The sequence below is a fragment of the Odontesthes bonariensis genome, chromosome 22 (genome assembly GCF_027942865.1).
Source record: "Odontesthes bonariensis isolate fOdoBon6 chromosome 22, fOdoBon6.hap1, whole genome shotgun sequence".
In the NCBI taxonomy this organism is placed as follows: Eukaryota; Metazoa; Chordata; class Actinopteri; order Atheriniformes; family Atherinopsidae; genus Odontesthes; species Odontesthes bonariensis.
In genome coordinates, this window is record NC_134527.1 from 3096128 (window position 1) to 3121890 (window position 25763).

At 42.2% G+C, this 25763-nt stretch overlaps 1 protein-coding gene across 2 annotated transcripts; it reads left to right on the forward strand.

Moving 5' to 3' along the window:
- Positions 1-3203: 3203 nt before the first annotated feature.
- Positions 3204-25763, forward strand: st8sia3 (ST8 alpha-N-acetyl-neuraminide alpha-2,8-sialyltransferase 3). Of its 2 annotated transcripts, XM_075456196.1 has the most exons (5): positions 3204-3780; positions 10640-10669; positions 16585-16704; positions 18097-18654; positions 24914-25763. In XM_075456196.1, the coding sequence occupies exons 1-5, from the start codon at positions 3527-3529 to the stop codon at positions 25194-25196; spliced, it is 1245 nt and encodes a 414-aa protein (XP_075312311.1). In that variant the 5' UTR covers positions 3204-3526; the 3' UTR covers positions 25197-25763. The 2 variants fall into 2 exon arrangements, with proteins under 2 accessions (XP_075312311.1, XP_075312312.1); XM_075456197.1 differs by lacking the exon at positions 10640-10669.

The following is a 25763-nucleotide window of genomic DNA, read 5'->3' on the forward strand; positions in this document are numbered from 1 at the left end:
AATAATAATAATAATAATAATAATACTAGTAATAATAAATTACTGAATAAATTAATAAATTAATTAATTTAAAAAAATTTAAAAATTTGATGGTCGTGTTGTAGAGATAAAATATTCTAGCCCTATTTTTTATAGTACAGTTTATCATTTGATTGACTGACTGTAACACATAAATTAACAGTTAAATCAGTCATTTAACATTACCAGTAGATAACTGTAATTTAACAGCATAAAACAGTATTTGTAATGAATTGATGTCCAAATCCAAAATACGTTATTATACTGTTAAATAAATTACGGTAGATGCGCTGTAAAATGACTAAAACACAGTTATCCTACCGTCATGTACTGTAATCCAAAAAACAGTATTATACTGTTAAAATAAATAACAGTAGATGCACTGTAAAATAACAGTAAAATACTTGCAGTTATTTTACAGGGAAATTCGTTACAGTGTACATTAGTGAAAATAGACCCATCATACATTGCTTCATTATTCCAATGGACTTCATAAGATGTTCAAACACTTTCTCAGAACGATAAGCAGTATCTTAGGTTGCACGTACATGGAATTTTCTGTGGTGTTTTTGTGCTTTTTCCAACAATAACTGGCAGATAATTTGATTAATGAAAATACAGAGGAAGAGATTAGAAGAGATTAGAGATTAAAACATACTTACGACCGTCTCTGGTCCAGGACCAGAATACATCAGTGACCTCCTGACCCAGTATGAACCTTCCAGACCCCGCAGCTCATCTGGATCCGGTCTTCTATCAGTTCCCAGAGTCAGAACCAGACATGGAGGAGCTGCATTCAGCTTCTATGCTCCACATGTCTGGAACAAACTCCCAGAAAGCCTCAGATCAGCTGAAACACTCAGTGTGTTTAAGTCCAGGCTGAAGACACACCTATCTGAAGCTTGAGTTTCAAAACTTAATCACATTTTAACTTCTGATTCTATCTTATTTCTCTCTTATTTAAACTTTCACCAAATGGAGACATTTTTAAATCAGGTTAAAAACATTTCTTTTCTCATGTGTCTATGTATGAAATCTGCACGATATCTTTTGCTTGTTGTTAAATTCATTTAAATTATTTTATTTGTTTCTCTTTATACTATTTTATGTATTTTTAATGCTTCTTCCACTCCCTGCTGCAATGCTTTTATTTTATGTGAAGCACTTTGAACTGTTTTGTACATGAAATGTGCTCTATAAATAAATTTGACTTTGATTTTGATTTTTTTTTGTTTAAGATTTAAGTCATGCTTTTAATTTATACTGTTTTAATGTCTCTGTAAAGCACTTTGAATCACCTTATTGTTGAATTGTGCTATAAAAATAAGCCTTTCCTGGCCTAACGAAACAGACAAACAATATGTTCATAAGAGAATATAAATGAGTGTAGAGATGGCCTGGAAGATATGCAAGTAGTTGAATTATAAGTGTTTTGCTCTGACCTACTCATTGAGGCTACATCTCTGTATACTGTGCAGCCTTCGCTATAACCCCGAAGGACAAAACCGCCCTTTTTTCACTATTTAAAGAATTTAGACCCTCTGGCGTGGCATTCCAAAGTGTGGAAAAGAGACACTCTGTCAGCTCTGGTGCTTGAAATGAGCCCAGATTAGACTCTGATGCAATAAAAGTTGAGGCGGGAAAATGAAAAAGTGAAGTGAAAAGTATACACAAACACATGTTTAATTTGTTCACACTTGTACAGGGCACAAGTGGTTAAACTTTTGTATGTCTGTGCAAAGTAAAGTGTTGTGTAAAACATAAAAAAGGTTTGAAATGAGCTAGAAGTGCTGCTCATCAACCATTTGGGAACTGTTGGTTAAAAAAAAGGAAAGAACAGCCTGCTTTCAGTTTTAAAAATGGACCCTGAAAGCACAACGATAAAAATTCTCTGGTTGAATTGTAAGAAGGTAAATAATAATGTTATGAGAATCATGCTTCATCGTGTTGTTTTCTTGATGGAAGAGAAAAAGCTGCTACAATGCTGGAGAGTTCAAATTAAGTCTTTAAACGTCCTTGAGTGGTCCAGTCACACAGCCCAGCTTTAAATTACTAAACATAAAGCATAAAACAGAAAGACTTGAAGCTGTATGACATCCCATATCAGCAACATCATGTATGAACATCTTCTTCCCCCCTGCTGCGTCCTGTGAGCAGAGTTCCAGCCTCGTTTTGGTGTTGATGAAGGTAGTCCGGCTAGTTGGCTGGGGTTTAAAAAATAAAGCGTTTTGCTTCTCAGAACAATATGCGTTCAACAGAGTAATACATTTGCATCACAAAATGGTTCTCCAGGAAAAAGTCAGACCTCACAATCGCTTGGCCCTATTTTCTCTCCCTTCGTATCACTGCCTGCTGTGTAGACCTTCCGAGCAGTAAACACCGTAACAGGCGCGGCTGTCGGCAGGCGGCAGCAGGCAGTGATAAGAAGGGAGAGAAAATAGGGCCAAGAGATTGTGAGGTCTGACTTTTTCCTGGAGAACCATTTTGTGATGCAAATGTATTACTCTTTTGAACGCATATTGTTCTGAGAAGCAAAACGCTTTATTTTTTAAACCCCAGCCAACTAGCCGGACTAGCTTCATCAACACCAAAACGAGGCTGGAACTCTGCTCACAGGACGCAGCAGGGGGTAAGAAGATGTTCAGAAATTATGTTGCTGATATGGGATGTCATACAGCTTCATGTCAAAAGAGGCGAACTGTCCCTTTAAAGACACTTCTCATCAAGTCTGAGGCCCCCGGGTAGTTTCCACATGCAGTCAGAAACTATCTTTAACCGCATTCAAAGAATGTGTGACCTCTGGTTGCCATGACAACAACAGCACGTGAATTTATGAGAAATCAATTGTCTTGTCGGCTATTTAACAGTTTATTATATCATATATGTTTTCACAAGGTGTTTTAATGGAACCAGCTCTCTGCTTTGATATGAGCTGAGAACAGACGCACTTTAAATATTTGTCCCCCAGACCGACTCTTGACGTCCCTACTGGCCCGCCGGCCGGCGTGATGCGGCGGGTCTCCTCCCTCTCTGCGGCTCCGAGCCTCCGGTAGGACGCGGAGCTCCGCCTCGGATGCTGCTGCCGTTGTTTATCTGATTACTGCCACGCAGGAGCTGCGTCTCCTTAAAGCGACACACCGGCTTCAGTAATTAGCCCGTCCTAACCCGGGCGGGGAGGAGGGGAGGAGACGCGCTCCGGGGATGCAGACGAGGAGGGGGGGAGCAGCATCCATCTTCTCTCGGTGCCGCGCGTCGCCTCTTCATTTCAACGCCTTGCCTTATGAAACCGGTTGTAATCTGACCCTCCATAAAAGAAAAACCTCCATAACTCCCGTCCTCTGCTCTCCATCCCGGGATAAATGGGGCGCGGCCTTCTTGCGTCTCTGCGCCCCCCGTTTCTCCGCAGATGAAACCCGCCGTGAGATAACGGCCCGCGACGCCTGCTTGCTCTTCCCTCTCCCTGCGATGGAGCTCTGAAGCCGGCGCCTCCGCCTCCACCCTGCAGCCGATGCGGTGCCCCTGGGTGCTCGCTCTGCCCTCATCCTGGCCGCTCAGTGAGCGTCTGATCCGGGGGGGCGGCTGCCCGCAGCGCGGCAGGATGGTGCGCATCGCCAGCGCGCTGGGGCTCATCATATTCAGCGTGGCGCTGCTCATCCTGTCGCTCATCAGCTACGTGTCCATCAAGAAGGACTTCCTGCTCGGGACCCCCAGATACGGAGCCAACGGCGGGCCCAGGACCTACATGTTCCACGCGGGGTTTCGGTGAGTCCAGGCCGGGCTGCACATCCAGCCTGTGCGTCACATTATCAGGTGTTTGGTTTGTCTCACATCCAGCAGGTCGAACTTCACCTGGGGGTCATACATCATAAACAAGCGGATGTTTGCAGGATAATAGACCTCTGCTTGTGTTGTCACAAAGCAAAACGCACCTTACTTTTTATTTTTAAGCGTCTCAGGAAGCTGTTTCCCTGCTGATCGGAGGCTGGTGGAGGCCTCAGCCTGCAGGGTGTTCAGCCACCTTCGGTCTCTCAGACCTTACTAAAGTGTTCTTAACTCATCATGTTTACTCCAGAAAGTATGAAGGGAAGTGTGCTTTTCAACTTTTCCTTAACCTAAACATGTGGTGGAGGAAAAGTAGCAGGTGGAACCTCCTGAGGACAAGACAACTGCCACGAGGACCCAACATTTAAACCAGGCTGTGCTTTGGGTTTGTTATAGTGAAGTATGTTCAACTTGGACATACTTTACGAGCGCTCTTTTTGTTGTGTACCGTGTACAGCTGTGCGTAGCAAAACCTCCCGAGCTGTCAGCTGTACTGGTATTAAAGGGATAGTTCGCCTCTTTTGACATGAAGCTGTATGACATCCCATATCAGCAACATCATTTCTGAACATCTTCTTACCCCCTGCTGCGTCCTGTGAGCAGAGTTCCAGCCTCGTTTTGGTGTTGACGAAAGTAGTTCCGGCTAGTTGGCTGGGGTTTCAAAAATAAAGCGTTTTGCTTCTCAAAACAATGGGCCTCATGCAACAACCGTTCGTACGCACAGATTTGTTCTTAAATCGTTCGTACGAGTGATTTAAGAGAATTTGCGCACTCACCAATCTTTTCGTATTTTACGTTTTCTTTCAGGTACGAACAGAATTTACGAGTGATCCAGACCTGTCGTAAGAGTTTCGTAAAATAGTCCGCTGTTAGTCCAATCAAGTTTGCTTCACTAATGGATTGTATATTTAATTACTTTGAAGCAAACTTAAATAAATATGTTTGTAATACATTTGCATCATAAAATGGTTCTCCAGGAAAAAGTCAGACCTCACAATAGCTTGGCCCTATTTTCTCTCCCTTCGTATCACTGCCTGCTGCCGCCTGCCGACAGCCGCGCCTGTTACGGTGTTTGCTGCTCGGTCTGCACTTCGGTCTACACAGCAGGCAGTGATACGAAGGGAGAGAAAATAGGGCCAAGCGATTGTGAGGTCTGACTTTTTCCTGGAGAACCATTTTGTGATGCAAATGTATTACTCTGTTGAACGCATATTGTTTTGAGAAGCAAAACGCTTTATTTTTTAAACCCCAGCCAACTAGCCGGAACTACTTTCGTCAACACCAAAACGAGGCTGGAACTCTGCTCACAGGACGCAGCAGGGGGTAAGAAGATGTTCAGAAATGATGTTGCTGATATGGGATGTCATACAGCTTCATGTCAAAAGAGGAGAACTATCCCTTTAAACTGTTGCTGTGAGACTGACGTAGCCCAACATATTTCGGAAATTTGTCATTTTTGGAAATATATTTACATACAAAAAGAGAAGCTCAGTGCCTCTAAGGTGGTTGTGTTTGGGGTATGGAACAGGACTTAGCTTAGTTTAGCTAATGAAACCCAAGCTGACAAAATCTCACTGAAGTTAATGAAACTTCCACAGAATCTGATGTATTTCATGTCTGATTTTTCCTCATGCATGCGGACACGAAGATAACGGCATATAGGACTGCAGTAGAGCCCTGAATGGGGCTGTTTTCTTTAATCCTGATCCTGCTCGGCAGACCCGGCTCTCAGTCCAATGCAGCCCTCTTGTGTGAATCAGCTAAAAATCCTGCAGCTTCCATTGATAAAAAAGGCCCGAAAATGTTGATATCCATCCAATGGAGGGAAGTTTTGATGTGTGCAGCACAGGGAAACTGCCAATAGGAAGTCTCAGCATCCACATATTGTTATTATTTCCTCAAATTAGTTAGAAAGAGATGTGTAGCCCTGGTGTTGAAACTTAGCAGACACCAGGAATGACAGCACCACTACAAAGCCAAGTCATCCAACTCTGAGGCTTCCACTTCTGAACTTTTCCCCCACATCAGCAGCTCTGTCTCGTGTTTTTCCTTCTATCCCGTAAGTGATAGTTTTGTTTGACCGACCAGTTTAAAATATCCCAACAGCCTCGGTTCAGATTGATATTTTACTCTCGTGCTCACGGTGAATTCACAGGAAATGTGGCGTGTAATCCGACTAACTGCTTCCTGCCTCCTAATTCCAGTGGTGGATTATTATTATTTTTCTTTCAAAGGACACGGCTTTGCTCGAATAAACTGATCTAAAAGCTGTACATGCCAGAGTGCTTTGGAGTCAGAGCGAATGTATGTAAGGCTGAAGGAACACGGGGCATCTGTCACTTAATCCCACAGCTGTTAAAGAGTCGCAGTGTTTGGTGGAAGATTTGCAATCTGGATCAAAGTTTGATGGCTGAATGTCTTTTTATCTTACGTTTGTTATTATTTTCTACTGATTTTATAAATCCTTAAAGGGATAGTTCGCCTCTTTTGACATGAAGCTGTATGACATCCCATATCAGCAACATCATTTATGAACATCTTCTTACCCCCTGCTGCGTCCTGTGAGCCGAGTTCCAGCCTCGTTTTGGCGTTGTCGAAAGTAGTTCCGGCTAGTTGGCTGGGGTTTAAAAAATAAAGCGTTTTGCTTCTCAAAACAATATGCGTTCAAAAGAGTAATACATTTGCATCACAAAATTGTTCTCCAGGAAAAAGTCAGACCTCACAATCGCTTGGCCCTATTTTCTCTCCCTTCGTATCACTGCCTGCTGTGTAGACCGAAGTGCAGACCGAAGTGCAGACCGAGCAGCAAACACCGTAACAGACGCAGCTGTCGGCAGATGGCAGCACGCTAGGGCTGAGCAATTTTATCGATACTGCGATATATATCAATATTTCGTTTCCCGATAAAGTATAGATTTTTAAATTTTTTTTAAATTTTTAATTTAAATATTTTTATTAATGCAAACTTTATTGAAAAGTCAGACATTACAATTAGTGAAAACACAGAACATTAAGGTAATACAATACAATACCAGGGGGTCACATTATACAAAACAATGATAAATTAGTTTATAAAAATGTTATAAAGTGCACAGCTCTCACGTTTGTGACATGTTTGTTTGTTTCTGTTTGTCTGGCGGTGTTTTCTTTCCGGTTCAAAGGTCGGACCACCGGTCCAATCAGCGACGATTCATGTCAAATCACACTTTCCCTTTTTTTCCCCCAGATAATGATGTAAGTGTATTGAATCGTATCGAATGTATCGAATGTATCGAATCGCATCGAATCGCATCGAATAGTATCGAATCGTATCGAATCGTATCGAATCGTGAGATTAGTGTATCGCTACAGTCGGCAGGCGGCAGCAGACAGTGATACGAAGGGAGAGAAAATAGGGCCGAGCGATTGTGAGGTCTGACTTTTTCCTGGAGAACGATTTTGTGATGCAAATGTATTACTCTGTTGAACGCATATTGTTTTGAGAAACAAAACGCTTTATTTTTTAAACCCCAGCCAACTAGCCGGACTACCTTCATCAACACCAAAACTCGGCCGAAACTCGGCTCACAGGACGCAGCAGGGGGTAAGAAGATGTTCATAAAGCTCTCAGTGATGGCACTTCTGAATTTCACTGATCACTTTATATTTTTTAAACTGTTTTCTTAAATTGTTTTTTAAATTATTAGATCGTTTTTAAAGTGTTTATAATTGTATAAACATTTTTATTGCTTTATTATGTCTGCTACTGGATGCTTGAATTTCCTTCAGGATCAATAAAGTATCTATCTATCTATCTATCTATCTATCTATCTATCTATCTATCTATCTATCTATCTATAAACGATATTGCTAATATGGGATGTCATACAGCTTCATGTCAAAAGAGGCGAACTATCCCTTTAAGGTTGTACTGCTTCTATGCAGACAGGAAGAAATCAGCCATGAAAACACGCTGGGATTATAAACCCAGTTCTGGATTTTACACACTAAATCAGTTCCCAGACTATAGATTATAGTGTATAAAGGGGTAAAGTGAAGTTTATCCCTGAGAAAAACGTATAATTATGGAGAGCAAGTTCAATTTATTTAATCTGATTATGGATTTCATGTCATGTGACATCATGAAAGTCGCCCTCCTTCCCCCAAAATATTTATTTTCCACTTTTTTTTTAGTTTTTTCCAGTTGCAGCGACGCGTCCTGCAAATGTTTTAGCACTCAAAGGGAGGGATTATTCCCTTTGACCCTCCGTGGGCTGCTAACGTGAAACATCTGTGCAGGACGACTGATAGTAAAAACAGAAGTGGTGAGAAGGACTCGACTCTGCCGCTGAGCAGATGATTTAACGCCGCTGCGAGCTGCTTCACAGAACGGTTCAGAGCAGGGATTTTAGGCACCTTATCTGCAACAGAAACCTGCCATAAAAAGAAATATAGAACACTTATTTATCAGTAACTTTGCACTGAAAGTATTCACATCGTTCCAGCGATGAAAGAGAGCATCAGTGGATCCACGGGCGACCGTTCTGTAAATCTTTCTGTGTCCGACGTGTTGGGTCAGGTGTGGAGTGTGATGCTAAAACGGCGTCCGTCCGATGGCGGTTCTGGAGGCCGGTGAGTCGTCCTTGAGCTGCTGTGATTTACAGCATGAGAGCCACATTCATTTTCCTCCCGCCTGCAGTCCTTTTTCCTCCTCCTCTCACTGTCACCGCAGGCCAAGGTTACGCTCAGAGTGAGTTAGATGTGGAGGAGGACGTCATCTGGGGAAAGCACAAATCTGTGGGAGTTCCCCGCTGTGTTTCCGTAGAGTAAAGGGTTCGTTTGTTTTCAGGGAGATGGGGATGCAGCCTGTGGATGTGGAGGAAAAACTACAGGCCTGGATGTTCGGAAAGGTTTTAGTGACTTCTTCTGTGGTATATCCTTATTCTTCAAGCTGAAAAACTAATTGGAATGCATTGCAGCCACTTGCTCTGCAAGATGTGACGATTCCTGGTGATGGACCTCCAAACTGTCACATTTAAGTTCAAGAAAAACAGCTTTCTTGCACAGTTAAATGCATAAATAAGATTTTCCTTCTCTGTGGGAAGCAAGCAACGGCATGATTGCTCAATGTGATGTTCAGTTTGATGGTGCAGTTTATTCTGCAAACAGGAAATAAGTTTGAACTGAACTTTTCTGAAGGAAATCAGGGTAAACACAGGTTGTAGAAATGTTTGAGCAGAGAGCTGACCAGCGGCGTCAATTCAGCCAAAGCTAAAGTACGGCGAGGTCACTATAGGGCAACATTGGACCCATCATCACCCTTTTTTTTGTGATAAATAAATCTAAAGTTTTCTGCTTCCTTTTCATAATTAGCAAACAACAAATCCCGCTAATAACATCAGCTTTGACCTCCAGGCTCCGTCATCTCGTGGGGGGGGGGGGGGGGGGCTGGGAGATACCACATTTCAAAAGGGGAGATAATACTTAGATAAATTGATTGTGTTGTTCAGAATTTCATTTGTAGTTCATTTATTAGATAGATAGATAGATAGATAGATAGATAGATAGATAGATAGATAGATAGATAGATAGATAGATAGATAGATAGATACTTTATTCATCCCAAATTGGGAATTTTTTTTGTTGCAGCAGCATACAGTAAAGATATGAAAATAATTAAAGTAAAAACAAGCAAACAGAATAGAATAAAATAAATATAAAATAAAATAAAAATAGTGAATAAACATTCGCTATATACAAATCTACAGTATTTTTTTTTTGTTATTGTTTTTTAGGAGAGACTTCAAGCCTATTGAGGTTGAAGTTCTCTTCCAGCCAGAGGGGGGGTGTTGTAGATGGTGATGGCTGCTGGTAGGAAGGGTTTCCTGAATCGGTCCTTGTGACAGCGGAGCTGGATGAGCCTGTTGGAAAAGGAGCTCCGCTGGTTAACCAGCAGCTTGTGGAGAGGATGGGTGGGGTTATCCATGATGGATAACAGTTTGTTCAGTGTCCTCCTCTCCACCACAGATTCAAATGAGTCCAGTTTGCAGCCGATGACAGAACCAGCCTTCTCAATAAGTTTATTAAGCCTGCTGGTGTCACCGGCTCTGATGCTGTTCCCCCAGCAGACCACAGCGAAGAAGAGTGCACTGGCAACAACAGACTTTAAATGAATTTATGGAATTACTCTGTCAATTTGTATTGATTATTCTATTATTTAATACATATAAATTAACTACAAATGAAATTCTGAACAACATAATCAATTTATCTAAGTATCATCTTCCCCAACACTTGTATCACATTTTGAAATCTGGTATCTCCCAGCCTCCCCTCCTTCCACCTGCCCAAGAAGTCTTCCAGGGGCAGGTGATGATGGGTCCAATGTTGCCCCAGCGGCGGAGGAAGGAGGACCAGGTAGTGAAGGCGGGATTCAGGCTGTTAGCCGCTAACGCTAACGCTAATGCTAACAGGGAGACGGAGACGAGTCCATTGTTATGTTAGCGGGGTGTGAGTGAGACTGCATTTGCACACAGATAAGCTACATAGCAGACTTTTTTGGTGATTATTTGCATGTATATGTATTGATTGATACTGTAGTCATGTGACTATAGTGACCTTGCCGTACCTTAGCTTTGGCTGAATTGACGCCGCTGGCCAGAACAGAGAAAAGCCGTTACCGTGTCGATTATATCACAATAAGGGATGTTTTGTTTTTTAAATCAACGCATACGGTATGTTTTTTAACTGCTTCCAGGTAAAATGTGTAAAATGAAAATGAGTTCTATTTGTTTTTGTTTGTTCCACCTCCCTGCTGCAGTGAGAGGCCGCCTCGCAAACCCGACTTGAGGTGAATACAGAGTGCTGACGTGTTCATTACAAATCCAGGGATGTGATATGCCCCTCCCCTTTTTCTGCTGCTGTACTCCTTCATGTATTCTTTATCTGTCCATCTGTCCAGCCATCTTTTTTCCCTCCTAACACCAGCAGCTGTTTTTGCTTCAGTTCTTTTCGGCTGAGCTGAAACCTGCAGCAAACTGTTTGTCACAAAGTTGAGCCCAAACTCGCTGAGTTTGGTCTGGCGCCTGATCCGATGTCCTGATTTCGACTTTAAAACAGCATGAAAAGAAAACGATGCGCAGGTCGTCTTCAGATCTCATTTTGTGGAGGAGTAATTCTCTCATATAATCTCATTATGTGACCGTAAAGGAAGTTGGAGCCATGTATTCCACTTTTAAGTAGATCTGGGCAACGATTAAAATGTTTAATCTAATTAATCGCATGATTTCCCTGATTAATCACGATTAATCGCATTTGTACGCAAAATCTAAAAATGAATTCAAATGTAGTGTATAGCTTTTAGCATTTAGTTTTATTTTAAATGTGCTGCCATATGAATGAAAGTGCCATAACATTTGTTGTGCAAACACACTTTTAACATCAGCATCTTTCTGTAGTTTTTATGTAGAAGCCTCGCTCCACTGTCTGTTTCCTTGAATGACTTGCTGCTATCAGTTGTGTGTTTTGCCTTTAAGTGATATTTTAGACTGGAACTACTACGCTGAGAAGACAATTCAACTTGGCAGTAAATGCAGGAGTTTTTAAAAAAAACATATTTTGAAATACGTGCTTTTATGTTGAAGTAAAACAGGAAGTAGCGCCGGTTAGCTCCGTTAGCTTCACACTCGGGCTGTGTTAGAAACCACATACTACATACTCATCGATCAGACAGTATGCAGAGCGTTTACCCACAATGCATTTCGCTCGTGCCCGAGCCGAAATCAGCCGGCCTGAAGCTGATTTCCTCAAGCTCTAAACTCTGTAAACTTTAGCAACATTTGAAACATTTTCAGGCGAGAAAGTAGTCGTTTAGATCCCCAACGTGTTGAAAACCTGACAAAATACCGGCTGTTTACAATTTTGTTCCCACGAATTCGGCGCTACTAAAGCTAGCCGCAGTGAGCAACGCACTTCCGGTTATTTTCACAAAATAAAATACCCGTTGCCTTTTATCATAGGGAAAGCCATTACCATACAATTGGTGCTTTTGTTTTGAAAACAGGAAGTGAACCTACCCTCGTTGTAGCTAGCTTGAAACTGCCGTTTTGACAGGAAATGACGATCGGAGACGTCACGTTACGTTGCATCTTGGGTAGTTTGAGTATGAGTAGTAACCTCATGATGCATACCCAACATTTCAGAGAATCTAGTATGCATCCGGGAACTTCTCGCTGACTCAAACTCGCATACTAACTCAAAACGTTAGTATGAGTAGTAGGAGAAGTACGCGGTTTCGAATACAGCCAGAGACCGAGGAGCGCCTGTAGCAGTGATGTTACCTGCTAGTTTATCTTTATTTTATTACTCCATGCTTCGTGGTGTTTGCTGTAACTGTGTGAATGTGATGCATTCAACAGACTTTTACAATAATATAACCTGCGTTAATGCGCGATAAAATATTTATCGGCGTTAAACAATAAACAAGTTAACGCGATAATAACGAGTTTACTCGCCCAGCCCTACTTTTAAGTTTATTAAAAACCTCCATTTTGACAGGAATTGTATGTAAAGCTGCAGCTTTTCCAATTGTAAAAGCATGTTTTATTATAGGTGAGAGATTCTGATGCAAAGTGAGATTCCAACTTTTATTTCATGCTGATCCTGATTCAACGCTGCATCTTTCTGGCTGAACTGGTCTGTTTACCGAGATAAATGATGCTGCAACACAAAATAACCCCCAGAGGTCTGAACCCCCGCCGGGTACAGGTCAAACTGCACTTATTCAGGCTGTTTAAGACGGGCTGAGCGCCACAGGTCTGGAGGCTGATTGTCACGTGGGCTTGTTGTGCTGTCTGGACCACTTCTGATGGCAGAACCTGAACCAGAACATGTGGCCCATTGTGTGTGCCGCAGTCTCCTCCTGAGACCCTGACGTGTTGAGGTTTTGTTAGCTAGCAGAGTTTAGTATGCTAGCTAATCAGTGAACTAAAATCCCCCATTTTAAACCCTTTTAGCATTTTTGTTTCTGCACCTGTTCAGTAATCAGGACACAGCGTGAGCATCCTGATTCTTCTGAATTCTTTGCAGCTCTTAGATGTTTTTTTTCATCATTTTTTTTGCATTATTGGGCCTCACCAGATTTATTTAGTATATGGCTGTGTGCGAAACCGGATACTTCTCCTACTACTGCTTTTAACTTTTTGAGTTAGTAAGTGAGTTTGAGTTGGCAGAAGTTCCCGGATGCATACTAGATTCTCCGAAATGTTGGGTATGCATCATGAGGTTACTACTCATACTCAAACTACCCAAGATGCAACGTAACATGACGTCTCCGATCGTCATTTCCTGTCAAAACGGCAGTTTCAAGCTAGCTACAACGAGGGTAGGTTCACTTCCTGTTTTCAAAACAAAAGCACCAATTGTATGGTAATGGCTTTCCCTATGATAAAAGGCAACAGTTATTTTATTTTGTGAAAATAACAGGAAGTGCGTTGCTCACTGCGGCTAGCTTTAGCAGCGCCGAATTCGTGGGAACAAAATTGTAAACAGCCGGTATTTTGTCAGGTTTTCAACACGTTGGGGATCTAAACGACTACTTTCTCACCTGAAAATGTTTCAAATGTTGCTAAAGTTTACAGAGTTTAGAGCTTAAGGGAAATCAGCTTCAGGCCGGCTGATTTCGGCTCGGGCAGGAGCGAAATGCATTGTGGGTAAACGCTCTGCATACTGTCTGATCGATGAGTATGCAGCATGTAGTATGTAGTATGTAGTATGTAGTATGCAGTATGCAGTATGCAGTATGTAGTATGTAGTATGCAGTATGTAGTATGTAGTATGGAAGTATGTAGTATGCAGTATGCAGTATGTAGTATGCAGTATGTAGTATGGAAGTATGCAGTATGTAGTATGCAGTATGTAGTATGTAGTATGCAGTATGTAGTATGTAGTATGCAGTATGCAGTATGTAGTATGCAGTATGTAGTATGTAGTATGGAAGTATGTAGTATGTAGTATGTAGTATGTAGTATGCAGTATGTAGTATGGAAGTATGCAGTATGTAGTATGCAGTATGTAGTATGTAGTATGCAGTATGTAGTATGTAGTATGCAGTATGCAGTATGTAGTATGCAGTATGTAGTATGTAGTATGGAAGTATGTAGTATGTAGTATGTAGTATGCAGTATGTAGTATGGAAGTATGCAGTATGTAGTATGCAGTATTCAGTATGTAGTATGCAGTATGTAGTATGTAGTATGCAGTATGCAGTATGTAGTATGCAGTATGTAGTATGTAGTATGGAAGTATGTAGTATGCAGTATGCAGTATGTAGTATGCAGTATGTAGTATGTAGTATGCAGTATGTAGTATGTAGTATGCAGTATGTAGTATGTAGTATGGAAGTATGTAGTATGCAGTATGCAGTATGTAGTATGCAGTATGTAGTATGGAAGTATGCAGTATGTAGTATGCAGTATTCAGTATGTAGTATGCAGTATGTAGTATGTAGTATGCAGTATGCAGTATGTAGTATGTAGTATGTAGTGTGCAGTATGCAGTATGTAGTATGTAGTATGTAGTATGTAGTATGTAGTATGTAGTATGCGGTTTCGAACACAGCCAATGTTTCAGGTTTGGCTGAAGAGTTTCTTTTATGCGCTATTTGGGTGAAAGATTCTCTCTCACCTGTGAAAGTCGTTATTCCAGGTGGAAGAGCGTCAAGCTTGAAAAATTCACCCCAAATGTGATTAGTTCTTCCACCAAACTGGATGCATTTGCATTCAGCTTGAAGTGTGCATTTACACTGAGCTCAGTGTGAATGAAGCTACCTTTTTCACCACAGCTGGCTTTTAAAGCAACGGAATGAATTTGCTGAACAGCTCTTTGAATTCTTGCATGTTTCTTTGAGGCATTTTAGCTTCGTGGAATGGCTGATTCTGCTGAAACGTTCTCAACCTTTGTAATATGGTTCCATATTACAACTTATTACCGTTAGGTATCATTAGCTTTGACCCAACGTCAGGTCTGACACATAAAGAAATACAAGCAGATGATCAGACAGGTATTGATTTAACCGACAAGAAGAGAAAACAAAGGATAAACTATTGTGTTGCTTTGTCTCTGGTAACCACAGAAAAAAATAGACTCAAACAACTCTGACCACCAATTAAAGCCGTTTTGATAACTTAACAACCTGTCTGACTGCTTCTATTTGTCTCTGTGTTAAACCAAGTTTCTCTAATATTCAAAGCTAATGGATGTTTTTGCATTTTCCACAAATCTATATTAAGAAGCGCTAAAATGCTTCTTAAAGGGACAGTTCGCCTCTTTTGACATGAAGCTGTATGACATCCCATATCAGCAACATCATTTATGAACATCTTCTTACCCCCTGCTGCGTCCTGTGAGCAGAGTTCCAGCCTCGTTTTGGTGTTGATGAAAGTAGTTCCGGCTAGTTGGCTGGGGTTTAAAAAATAAAGCGTTTTGCTTCTCAAAACAATATGCATTCAACAGAGTAATACATTTGCATCACAAAATGGTTCTCCAGGAAAAAGTCAGACCTCACAATCGCTTGGCCCTATTTTCTCTCCCTTCGTATCACTGCCTGCTGTGTAGACCGTGCAGACCGAAGTGCAGACGTTAGGTTTTACTCTTTGCGAGATTAATCATGATGTAAAATAAAATCTGGAAATCCCAATTAATCCTCTGTTTTGTTGTCATTTGGTGAAATAAGCTGGTAAACTAGACTTACCACAATGTAAATGCATTAAAGGCAGCCAAAACTGACCAAATTAGGTTAAAACAACAGAAAAATCTACCTTATGTGTGTTTAACACCTTTCAAAGCATAACTCGATCCGTCCAAAAGTCAATCTTAACACAAATAAAGTCTAGTTTACCAGCTTATTTCACCAAATGTCAACAAAACAGAGGATTAATTGGGATTTCCAGATTTTATTTTACATCATAATTAATCTCGCAAAGAGTAAAACCTAACGTCTGCACTTCGGTCTGCACGGTCTACACACTGGAAAAAAATGCCCCTCCAAAAATAAGTAAAAAAACAAAAAATAAAAGACGTTTTTGCTTGAAATAAGCAAAAGATCTGCCAATGGAACTAGTGAAAATCAGCTTGTCAAGATTTCTTGAAATAAGATGTGATTTTTAGGACTTTTGACTTAAAAGTTGAAATTAGCTTAAAAACCTCTTCAAATGAAAAAAAAAGCTTGTTTCATGTGAAATCCGACTCAAAACAATTTATTTTCAAGACTTTATCATTTAACAAGATATTCCAGATGTATTGTATTAAAACAAGTCCCTAAATCTGGCTGAAGTGGTACTTGTAAGGCAATTGTGTCTCTTTATACCTGGTAAGATTTAGATTTTTTCCAGTGCACAGCAGGCAGTGATACGAAGGGAGAGAAAATAGGGCCAAGAGATTGTGAGGTCTGACTTTTTTCTGGAGAACCATTTTGTGATGCAAATGTATTACTCTTTTGAACGCATATTGTTTTGAGAAGCAAAACGCTTTATTTTTTAAACCCCAGCCAACTAGCCGGAACTACTTTCATCAACACCAAAACGAGGCTGGAACTCTGCTCACAGGACGCAGCAGGGGGTAAGAAGATGTTCATAAATGATGTTGCTGATATGGGATGTCACACAGCTTCATGTCAAAAGAGGCGAACTATCCCTTTAAAACTTTGAAGTGCAACTGAGGAGGCTGACCCACTGCGTTAACCAGCATGTCACTTCCTCCTCTGCTTAGCTCCCAGTTGGCGATGAAGTATCTGGATCCAGCTTTCACTCCTCTGACCAACGCGCTCAGCGAGGACCTGCAGAACTCCTCCAAATGGAGGTACAACAGCTCTGCTTTCGTGCAGCTGAGGTGAGCGCTCACACACTTTCTGACGCTCCTGAAGGTCTAACAGGCTTTTAGCACTTGCAGCAGTGAGCGTAATTGTAGTTGTGAAAATGTTTTCTGTTTCTTGAGCAAAAAAAAGGGGCACTTGCAATGTCACAGTAACAGAAAATTACGTAGCATTTAGATGAAAATATGTCAAAAACAGATGGCTCGTGTTATCGAGGGGCTTTGGTTTGGGCTTCCGGAGCATTTCAATTGATCTCTGTCTAGTTTTGATCATTTTGAAAAGAGATTATCAGCTGATCGTCTCTCAGAAACAGCAATTTTGACTGGTCCAACTTAAATCTCAAGGCCACAAGAGGTCTTATAGCACGCCTGCAGGCGGAAAGATTTAAGCCAATTACATATTTATTGAGAGGTGGGTAGAGTAGCCAAAAATTCTACTCAAGTAAAAGTACTGTTACTTCAGAATAATATGACTCAAGTAAAAAGTTGTCATCCAAATAATTACTTGAGTGAAAAAACTATTCATGTACTGAGTAACTGTTGAGTAAAATTTTGTCTTCAAACAAGTCCCTATATCTGGCTGAAATGGTGCTTGTTAGGCAGTTGTGTCTGATATTAAGTGTAATGAGATATTTTTACTAGAAATGAGACAAATGGAAAACTTGGTAAAACTTCGATTTTTTCCAGTGTACCATTTCAGCCAGATATAGGGACTTGTTTTAATACAATACATCTGGAATATCTTGTTAAATGAAAAAGTCTTGAAAACAAATTGTTTTGAGTCGGATTTCCCATGAAACAAGCTTTTTTTTTTACATTTGAAGAGGTTTTTAAGCTAATTTCAAGATCACTTTTATCTCAAAAGTCCTAAATATCACATCTTATTTCAAGAAATCTTGACAAGCCGATTTTCACTAGTTCCATTGGCAGATTTTTTTGCTAATTTCAAGCAAAAACGTCTTTTATTTGCTGTTTTTTTAACTTATTTTTGGAGGGGCATTTTTTCCAGTGTAAGAAAACATTTTATAGACACACTGGAAAAAATGCTCCTCCAAAAATAAGTAAAAAAAACAACAAATAAAAGACGTTTTTGCTTGAAATAAGCAAAAAATCTGCCAATGGAACTAGTGAATATCGGCTTGTCAAGATTTCTTAGAATAAAATGTGATATTTAGGACTTTAGAGTTAAAAGTGATCTTGAAATTAGCTTAAAAACCTCTTCAAATGTCAAAAAAAGCTTGTTTCACATGAAATATGACTCAAAAAATTTGTTTTCAAGACTTTTTCATTTAACAAGATATTCCAGATGTATTTTTTTTTACTTATCTTTGGAGGGGCATTTTTTCCAGTGTATGATTTTAAGTCTGCTTTGTGAAAGCTTCCAGTAAACTCGCTGTGATGTCTTTGCAGGAACGAGATATCTCAATACATCGACATACCGCACAACTTCACGCTGACTCGAAACTCGGTCCGAGTCGGACAGCTGATGCACTACGACTACTCCAGCCACAAGTACGTCTACTCCATCGGCGAGAACTTCCACTCGCTGCTGCCGGACGTCTCGCCGGTCCTCAACAAGCGCTACAAAGTCTGCGCTGTGGTGGGCAACAGCGGCATCCTCACCGGCTCGCGCTGCGGTGCGGAGATCGAAAAGTTCGACTTTGTCTTCCGCTGCAACTTCGCGCCGACGGAGATCTTCAAGAAGGACGTCGGGCGTCGGACCAACATGACGACCTTTAACCCCAGCATCCTGGAGAAATACTACAATAACTTGCTGACGGTTCAGGACAGGAACAACTTCTTCCTGAGCCTGAAGAAGCTGGACGGCGCCATCCTTTGGATCCCGGCGTTTTTCTTCCACACGTCGGCCACGGTGACGAGGACGCTGGTGGACTTCTTCGTGGAGCACAGAGGGAAGCTGAAGGTCCAACTGGCCTGGCCCGGGAACATCATGCAATATATCAACAAGTAAGATACACCACAGAGTCCGTGCTTCCACATGATATACAGCTGACCCAGGTTAACCCAGGTTAACCCAGGCTCACCCAGCCTAATCAAGCCTAACCCAGCCTAACCCAGTCTAACCCAGTCTAACCCATCCTAATCAAGCCTAACCCAGCCTAATCAAGCCTAACCCAGCCTAACCCAGTCTAACCCAGTCTAACCCTGCCTAACCAAGCCTAACCCAGTCTAATCCAGCCTAATCAAGCCTAACCCAGTCTAACCCAGCCTAACCCATCCTAATCAAGCCTAACCCAGCCTAATCAAGCCTAATCAAGTCTAACCCAGGCTAATCAAGCCCAACCCAGGTTAACCCAGACTAACCCAGAACCCAGCCTAACCCAGGTTAACCCAGACTAACCCAGCCTAATCAAGCCTAACCCAGCCTAACCCAGGTTAACCCAGACTAACCCAGAACCCAGCCTAACCCAGATTAACCCAGACTAACCCAGCCTAATCAAGCCTAACCCAGGCTAATCAAGCCTAACCCAGGTCAACCCAGTCTAACCCAGCCTAACCCAGCCTAACCCAGGCTAACCCACCTAACCCCGTCGAACCCAGCCTAACCCACCTAACCCCGCCTAACCCACCTAACACCACCTAACCCAGCCTAACCCAGGCTAACCCACCTAACTCCGACTAACCCACCTAGCCCAGGTTAACCCAGCCTAACCCACCTAACACCGCCTAACACCGGCTAACCCAGACTAATCAAGCCTAACCCAACCTAACCCCAACTAACCAAGCCTAACCCAGGTTAACCCAGCCTAATCAAGCCTAACCCAGCCTAACCCCGCCTAATCAAGCCTAACCCAGCCTAACCAAGCCTAACCCAGCCTAACCCAGCCTAACCCAGCCTAATCAAGCCTAACCCAGCCTAACCCATCCTAATCAAGCCTAACCCAGCCTAATCAAGCCTAACCCAGTCTAACCCAGCCTAACCCATCCTAATCAAGCCTAACCCAGCCTAATCAAGCCTAATCAAGTCTAACCCAGGCTAATCAAGCCCAACCCAGGTTAACCCAGACTAACCCAGAACCCAGCCTAACCCAGGTTAACCCAGACTAACCCAGCCTAATCAAGCCTAACCCAGCCTAATCAAGCCTAACCCAGCCTAACCCAGGTTAACCCAGACTAACCCAGAACCCAGCCTAACCCAGATTAACCCAGACTAACCCAGCCTAATCAAGCCTAACCCAGGCTAATCAAGCCTAACCCAGGTCAACCCAGTCTAACCCAGCCTAACCCAGGCTAACCCACCTAACCCCGCCTAACCCACCTAACACCACCTAACCCAGACTAACCCAGGCTAACCCACCTAACTCCGACTAACCCACCTAGCCCAGGTTAACCCAGCCTAACCCACCTAACACCGCCTAACACCGGCTAACCCAGACTAATCAAGCCTAACCCAACCTAACCCAGCCTAATCAAGCCTAACCCAGCCTAACCCAAACCCCGCCTAATCCAGGTTAACCCACCTAACCCCGAATAACCCAGGTTAACCCAGACTAACCCAGCCTAACCCAGAACCCCGCCTAACCCACCCCAACCCAGCCTAACCAAGCCTAACCCAGGCTAACCCAGCCTAACCCAACCTAACCAAGCCTAACCCAGGCTAACCCAGCCTAACCCAGGCTAATCAAGCCTAACCCAGCCTAATCAAGCCTAACCCAGCCTAACCCAACCTAACCCAGCCTAATCCAGCCTAATCAAGCTTAATCAAGCCAAACCAAGTCAAACCCAGGTTAACCCAGGTTAACCCTGACTAACCCAGCCTAATTAAGCCTAACCAAGCCAAACCAAGTCAAACCCAGGTTAACCCAGGTTAACCCAGACTAACCCAGAACCCAGCCAAACCCAGCCTAATCAAGCCTAACCCAGCCTAATCAAGCCTAACCCAGCCTAACCCAAACCCAGCCCAACCCAGATTAACCCAGACTAACCCAGTCTAATCAAGCCTAACCCAGGCTAATCAAGCCTAACCCAGGTCAACCCAGTCTAACCCCGCTTAACCCAGGCTAACCCACCTAACCCCGACAAACCCAGCCTAACCCAGGCTAACCCAGTCTAACCCAACCTAACCAAGCCTAACCCAGGCTAACCCAGCCTAACCCAGGCTAACCCAGCCTAATCAAGCCTAACCAAGCCTAACCCAGATCCTAGCCTAACCCAGCCTAATCAAGCCCAACCAAGCCTAACCAAGCCTAATCCAGCCTAATCAAGCCTAACCCAGCCTAACCCAACCTAACCCAGCCTAACCCAGCCTAACCCAACCTAACCAAGCCTAATCCAGCCTAACCCAGCCTAATCAAGCCTAACCCAGCCTAACCCAACCTAACCAAGCCTAATCCAGCCTAACCCAGCCTAATCAAGCCTAACCCAGCCTAACCCAACCTAACCCAGCCTAACCCAGCCTAACCAAGCCTAACCCAGCCTAACCCAACTTAACCCAGCCTAATCCAGCCTAATCAAGCCTAACCCAGCCTAATCAAGCCTAACCCAGCCTAACCCAACCTAACCAAGCCTAACCAAGCCTAACCAAGCCTAACCCAGCCTAACCAAGCCTAACCCAGCATAACCCAGCCTAATCAAGCCTAACCCAGCCTAACCCAACCTAACCAAGCCTAACCAAGCCTAACCAATCCTAACCAAACCTAACCAATCCTAACCAAGCCTAACCCAAACTAACCCAGCCTAACCAAGCCTAACCCAGCCTAATTAAGCCTAATCCAGCCTAACCCAACCTAACCCAGCCTAACCAAGCCTAAACAAGCCTAACCAAGCCTAACCCAGCCTAACCAAGCCTAACCCAGCCTAACCAAGCCTAACCCATCCTAATTAAGCCTAATCAAGCCTAACCCAGCCTAACCCAACCTAACCAAGCCTAACCAAGCCTAATCCAGCCTAACCAAGCCTAACCCAGCCTAACCCAGCCTAACCAAGCCTAACCAAGCCTAACCAAGCCTAATCCAGCCTAACCCAGCCTAACCCAGCCGTCCCAGAGGCAGGGTACACCCTGAACATGTCACCAGTCTATCACAGAGAATCAGATCCTAAAAATAAGGCTTTTTTCTCCACTTTTTGAAAGATTGTATGGCAATTTCACCTCATATGTTTTCAGCTGTTTTCACAAATGAACCCCAGAGATCTTTAAGATGATGTCCCAGTGCGTTCTGTTACTGCAGAATGAATAAAAAAAGAGGGAAAAGAGTCGCAGCTCACTCAGTGTGACGGCAGCGAGGTCGATGGTTGCGTTGCAGAACCTGTCACATTATTCTAAACTTGTGCGGAGGACACGAGCTGCCACGGCGGATTGCATCTTGTGCCTGGGAAGTGACCGTTAGCAGTGAAGAAGTCTGTGTCAGATCTGATGAAACACCTAAAGGCTGAGCTTAGCTCCACTAAGAAGAATATTCTGCAAATGATTAGACTCCCTTTACCGCTGGTGACAGTGGCTCCCTCTACGCATCTCAATCCTGTTTGCGGTAATTTGTGAAAACGAACATGTGCTCGTATTGTATTGAGCTTTGCTTTGTGTTTACAGCAAAGAGGAGATTTAAGCTCCAAAGCCGGATTATAAGGAAACAGCTATATATTGAAGGGAATAGCATGCGGCTGTAACTGTGTGTATGGAGAGGGATTTAAGTCCGGGTAGGCTGCTCACTCAGTGGCATAATCTTTACCAATCCTGTTAAATCTACCTGCCCTGGAAGAATTACCACTTTTAGGCGGCTCAGAGGGCTTTCGACACATCGAGGACTCTGAGACACTTTTGTTGGCGCCGGTTTCGAGAGTCTTCCCCTCTGTGATAATGCAGAGCAGCACTGCATGATGAAAGCAGCAGCAACAGGCAGAGAAACAACCCGGATCTTTCTCTGCTTTCCTGAAATCCACCTTTAAAGGAGCACTGGAACAATCGGGCAGATATTTCCTTTCAAACGTGCCTGTTTTGCAGATTCGTGAGAAGTCAAAATGTCTGCATTCTTTCCCCATTTATCTCTGATATTTATCAGTTTGATGCATCTCCTCTGACTGAAACTAAAGCTTTAAGAGAATTCTGTCACAAAAAATACTCTTTTGAAATATGCTATTTAATTTATTTTCTATTATATTTCCTACTTTTTCTTTTTCTTGCTATTAAATTTGCGACTGTTTAAATCAGAATCAGAATCAGAATCAGCTTTATTGGCCAGGTTTGACAAAACAAACAAGGAATTTGACTCCGGTAAAACTTCACTCGCAAAGTACAACACTCAACAATAACATAAAAGAATAAAAATTAGAAATACACAACAGTACGAATGGAATTGAGTATGGGTGGTAAATAGGGATGTGTACGAGAATAATGAATTAAATGAAGTAAAGTAAGCGGAAGTTTTCTCTTAAATGTCATCTCGGTGACAGAAACTTGGGAACTGTACTTTGATCTGACAGTAAACACGTTCTCTAGGCTCATTTATATTATTTCTTTAAGTTAAAGGTTAATTATGTGCAGAAAAATCAGTGTAAAAAAAGAAATTAAAGCCACAAATCGTCAGTCTAAGCACTGACTGAGTAACAGCTGTTAAAAAAAAGATATTTTCAGTAGGGCTGGGCGAGTTACCTCGTTATTATCGCGTTAACTTGTTAATTATTTAACGCCGATAAATATTTTATCGCGCATTAAAGCAGGTTTTATTATTGTAAAAGTCTGTTGCTCACAGGCTTTTATTCTGTAAAAGTCTGCTGCTCACAGGCTTTTATTCTGTAAAAGTCTGTTGCTCACAGGCTTTTATTCTGTAAAAGTCTGTTGCTCACAGGCTTTTATTTTGTAAAAGTCTGCTGCTGTCTGCTGTGGAACAGGAAAAGAAAGTAATCGGCGGATCCACCAAACATGGAGAAGGGTACGGAACTTTTACTCGGCCATTTTCATTTTAAAGTTCTTCCAGACGGCGGAGTCGACAGAACCAAAGTCATCTGTAATCACTGCCAATATGGTTCAGGTAAACAAAGTAAAAGACAACATTAGTTGTTGTAATCAATAAAGAAATAGCATTCTTAGCATTGTCGCTGGTACCAATAAATAATCAAAGTAATACTGGCCACTTTAGCTGCTTCTCAACCAACGGCAGAAACATTCCCCAGAGGCAATCTTCAGGGTCAGAACTAGGATTCTTTAACTTCTACTTCTCCTCTGCATCACATTCACACAGTTACAGCAAACACCACGAAGCATGGAGGAATAAAATAAAAATAAACTGGCAGGTAACATCACCGCTACAGGTGTGAAGCTAACGGAGCTAACCGGCGCTACTTCCTGTTTTACTCGTTTCAACATAAAAGGACGTATTTCAAAATAAATTTGAAAAAAAACTCCTGCATTTACAGCCAAGTTGAATTGTCTTCTCAGCGTAGTAGTTCCAGTCTAAAATATCACTTAAAGGCAAAACACACAACTGATAGCAGCAAGTCATTCAAGGAAACAGACAGTGGAGCGAGGCTTCTACATAAAAACTACAGAAAGATGCTGATGTTAAAAGTGTGTTTGCACAACAAATGTTATGGCACTTTCATTCATATGGCAGCACATTTAAAATAAAGCTAAATGCTAAAAGCTATACACTACTTTTGGATTCATTTTTGGATTCTGCGTACAAATGAGATTAATCGTGATTAATCAGGGAAATCATGTGATTAATTTGATTAAACATTTTAATCGTTTAATTTTAATCTTTTAACTGGGATGGGCTCCAGCAGCCCTGCGACCCGACAGTCGGGTTCAGCGGGTACAGAAGATGGACGGATGGGTTACAGTCAGTCAATCACATGATAAACTTTATTAAAAAAAATAGGGCTGGTATATTTTATCTTTACAACACAACCATCTATTTTTTTATTTTTTTTATTTATTTATTTATCTAGTCATTTATTATTATTATTATTATTATTATTATTAGTTAGTGGTAGTATTTTTATTAGAATTGGTATTATTGTTATTATTATATGTTAAAAGTGTGTTTTCACAACAAATGTTATGGCACTTTCATTCATATGGCAGCACATTTAAAATAAAACTAAATGCTAAAAGCTATACGCTACTTTTGGATTCATTTTTGGATTCTGCGTACAAATGCGATTAATCGTGATTAATCAGGGAAATCATGTGATTAATTAGATTAAACATGTTAATCGTTGCCCAGCCCTAATTATCAGACTAATTGTCTTTTTTACTTGTGTTCGACAGCTACTGGAAAACCAAACAGTTGTCGCCAAAGCGTCTCAGCACCGGCATCCTGATGTACACGCTGGCGTCCTCCATGTGCGACCAGATCCACCTGTACGGCTTCTGGCCCTTCGGCTGGGACCCGAACACGGGTAAGGAGCTGCCGTATCACTACTATGACAAGAAGGGCACCAAGTTCACCACCAAGTGGCAGGAGTCCCATCAGCTGCCTGCCGAGTTCAAGCTCCTGTACAAGATGCACACAGAAGGACTGCTGAAGCTCAGCCTCTCCCACTGTGCTTAGGGAGCAGGGTTAGACCGCCATCCAGCGCTTCCACGGGCCGGAGTTACACCAGGGGTAAGACAGAAGACAGAAACGGTGCCATTCATGCAGCTTTAGCACAAGCTAAGCCTCGACCGCGAGGCCGAGTTGGTCAACCGGGGAAATCCAGTCTCGTTTATCATAGAAGAAGAACGGAGAAACGAAGAAGCCAAGGAGGACGTTCATTTTCTACTTCACAAAAAAGACTTTCGAGCGACTTTGTTCATCAAAAGTATATCAAAAACATTGATTTTTTTTTTTTTTTTTTTTCATGTTGCTTTTGGTCTCTTCACGTACAAATCAGCAAATCCGCCATTTTAAAAACAAGGATTGATGCAGTTTGCGTCCCACACAGGCGGCTGACCTCTATCAAAGCACAGCTTTCTGCTCCACTCGTTCATATCTGACAGCTACGCCTTCATCAGGGGACAAATGTTTCCCCCACAACGGGGTTACGTGTAACCAAAAGACATATCAGAACACAAAGTTTTTACATCTTTTATAACAAGGTGTAGGACAAGTTTAGGTTGTGTTTCAGAAAAACGTCTT

Coding starts and splice junctions, on each gene's coding strand:
- st8sia3 (XM_075456196.1), top strand. CDS start 3,527: ATGCGGTGCCCCTGGGTGCTCGCTCTGCCCTCATCCTGGCCGCTCAGT. Junction 10,670..16,584: donor CCTCGCAAACCCGACTTGAG/GTGAATACAGAG, acceptor TCCTCTGCTTAG/CTCCCAGTTGGCGATGAAGT. Junction 16,705..18,096: donor TCTGCTTTCGTGCAGCTGAG/GTGAGCGCTCAC, acceptor ATGTCTTTGCAG/GAACGAGATATCTCAATACA.